The sequence below is a fragment of the Cyphomyrmex costatus genome, unplaced genomic scaffold (genome assembly GCF_001594065.2).
Source record: "Cyphomyrmex costatus isolate MS0001 unplaced genomic scaffold, Ccosl1.0 scaffold1282, whole genome shotgun sequence".
In the NCBI taxonomy this organism is placed as follows: Eukaryota; Metazoa; Arthropoda; class Insecta; order Hymenoptera; family Formicidae; genus Cyphomyrmex; species Cyphomyrmex costatus.
In genome coordinates, this window is record NW_017275263.1 from 1 (window position 1) to 2,163 (window position 2,163).

The following is a 2,163-nucleotide window of genomic DNA, read 5'->3' on the forward strand; positions in this document are numbered from 1 at the left end:
AAAGATTGACTTGAATCTAGCTCAAATCGGATTCTTAGGTTGAATCACGACTATGAATACGGGTCTATGGCTTCTTAAAGATTAAAGATACCACTTGTGTTTTACTTTTTAATTTGGTAGAATTTAACTTGGCGCCGACTGTTGATATCAAATCTTGTATACAAATGATAAATGTCATCAAAATTAAGTAAGTAATAAGGTAGAATAACTTGGCGTCGACTATTGATATCAAATCTTTTATACAAATGATACTATTATGTTCTTGTGTTACTGGTACAATGAATAACGCGGTGCTTATCAATAAGAGTGATAATTTATTCTGTACAACGGAATACTGAATTTTATAATGTAAGACTGGCTGCGATGTGTGTCCTGCTCTACTGCTCTCTGAGTGCTGCCTATGTAACTGCCATCTAGCTGCACTCTGCTATTTTCTCTCGGCAACACCTCCCCTTCTTTTTCTTATAAAACATCCTACGTCCTCGTATCGCTTTGGAGAATATCTCTTACAAGCTGAGCGTCTGAGTGGCTGTGATTGGGAATCTGAAATAGACTTTTGGCTAATTGTAGGACTGTTAACGTCGGAGATGTCCGGAGTTGAGGATTGAGACTGTAAAGCTGCCATCTCTGTATTTGTTTGCTCCTCTCCTTGAAGATCGAAAGTCCCCAATAAGATGTCTAATGGTAACTGAATATCCTGTGGAGATTCTTTAGTTTCAACAGAGAAACGGGGTCTCAATTGATTTGCGTGAGCCATGACTAAACGCTGTCTTGTCGGAACGTTATATAAAACTTGTCCGATGTGTTCTACTATTTTTCCTGGGATCCATTTCCATTTGTTAATGTTATAGATCTTGACGCAAACCTCTGAATCTACTTCAAAAGCTTTAGATTTTACTCCGTGCTTGCGATTGAATTGTTGTTCTTGACGTAGTTTAATGTCGTCCTTCTGCGGCTGTTGACGGATGGATGGTTTAAGTAAATCCAGAACTGTGCGCATAGGTCTACCTATCAGTGCCTCGGCAGGAGAGACCTTATTTGGAACGTTTACGTTAGGAGTAGATCTGTACTGTTTGAGAAATATAGGTAAATGATTGCGGATGTTCTCCCCACCGGTAAGTTTTTGGAGTCCCCTCTTGAAGGTATCCACGAATCTTTCAGCTTGGCCATTTGAACTGGGATGAAAAGGCGGTGTACGTAGATGCTGTATACCGTACGATAGGCAAAATGATTGGAATTTTTTGGAAATAAATTGAGTTCCATTATCAGTAATCAGAGTTTCCGGTATACCAAAACGAGCGAAAATATCCTCCATGATTTCAACAGTACGTTGAGCTGATATAGTTTTGGTTGGATAAATTTCTGGCCATTTTGAAAAAGCGTCGACAACGATTAGATAATATTCCCCATTGATGGGTCCAGCATAGTCTGCGTGGAGACGTTGCCATGGATTTGTGTAGGTGTATGCCAACTTGCAAGTGGAACCTTGATTGGAAATTTTGCGGCTAAAGCGCAATTGTGACAAGCCTTGACGAACTGCTCAATTTCGTTGTCAATTCCTGGCCAATATACATAAGAACGTGCGATGGCCTTTATATGTTGAATTCCTGGATGGCCTTTATGTAATTTTCTAAGAATAGATCCTCGATGTTGAGTCAGAATTACGAGCCGTTCCTTGAATAGTAGACAATTTTGAACTACTGAAAGAGCTTCTTTGCGATTGAAAAAGGGCTTGAGGTCTGAATGAGGTACCATAGATGTCGGCCAATTTGAGATTGTGTAAGCGATAACCTGTTGCAAAATTGCATTTTGTTCTGTAGCTGCTTTTATTTTATCAAAAGTTAAAGGAATGAATTGTAATGAATCCTGTAAAAATGTTGATATATCTTCCTCCATTGTGACTGAAGCGATGACAAAATCCTCTTCTGGTTTGTGATAGTTGTTGATCAGACGAGATAACATATCGGCATGACCAAAATCAGATGTATTGTCATTAAAAAAAAAATGGGAACTGTTCTGTTTGCCCAGTTTTTTTCATGGAATGGGTCAAAAGCAATGTGGATTGAAGTACTGTGAAGTTTTAAGGGTATTGGATTGCCGCGTAATTAGTTATTAACATTTATTAACAAATTCGTTGGCCTCCTGTGGTTTTTTTCATATATC

General features: G+C 38.7%; 1 protein-coding gene across 1 annotated transcript; it reads right to left on the reverse strand.

Moving 5' to 3' along the window:
- Window positions 1-427: 427 nt before the first annotated feature.
- LOC108782489 (uncharacterized protein K02A2.6) lies at window positions 428-1,315 on the reverse strand. The gene has a single exon (XM_018550770.1). It carries the CDS (start codon window positions 1,313-1,315, stop codon window positions 428-430), a length of 888 nt encoding a protein of 295 aa, XP_018406272.1.
- Between the last annotated feature and the right edge of the window lie 848 nt (window positions 1,316-2,163).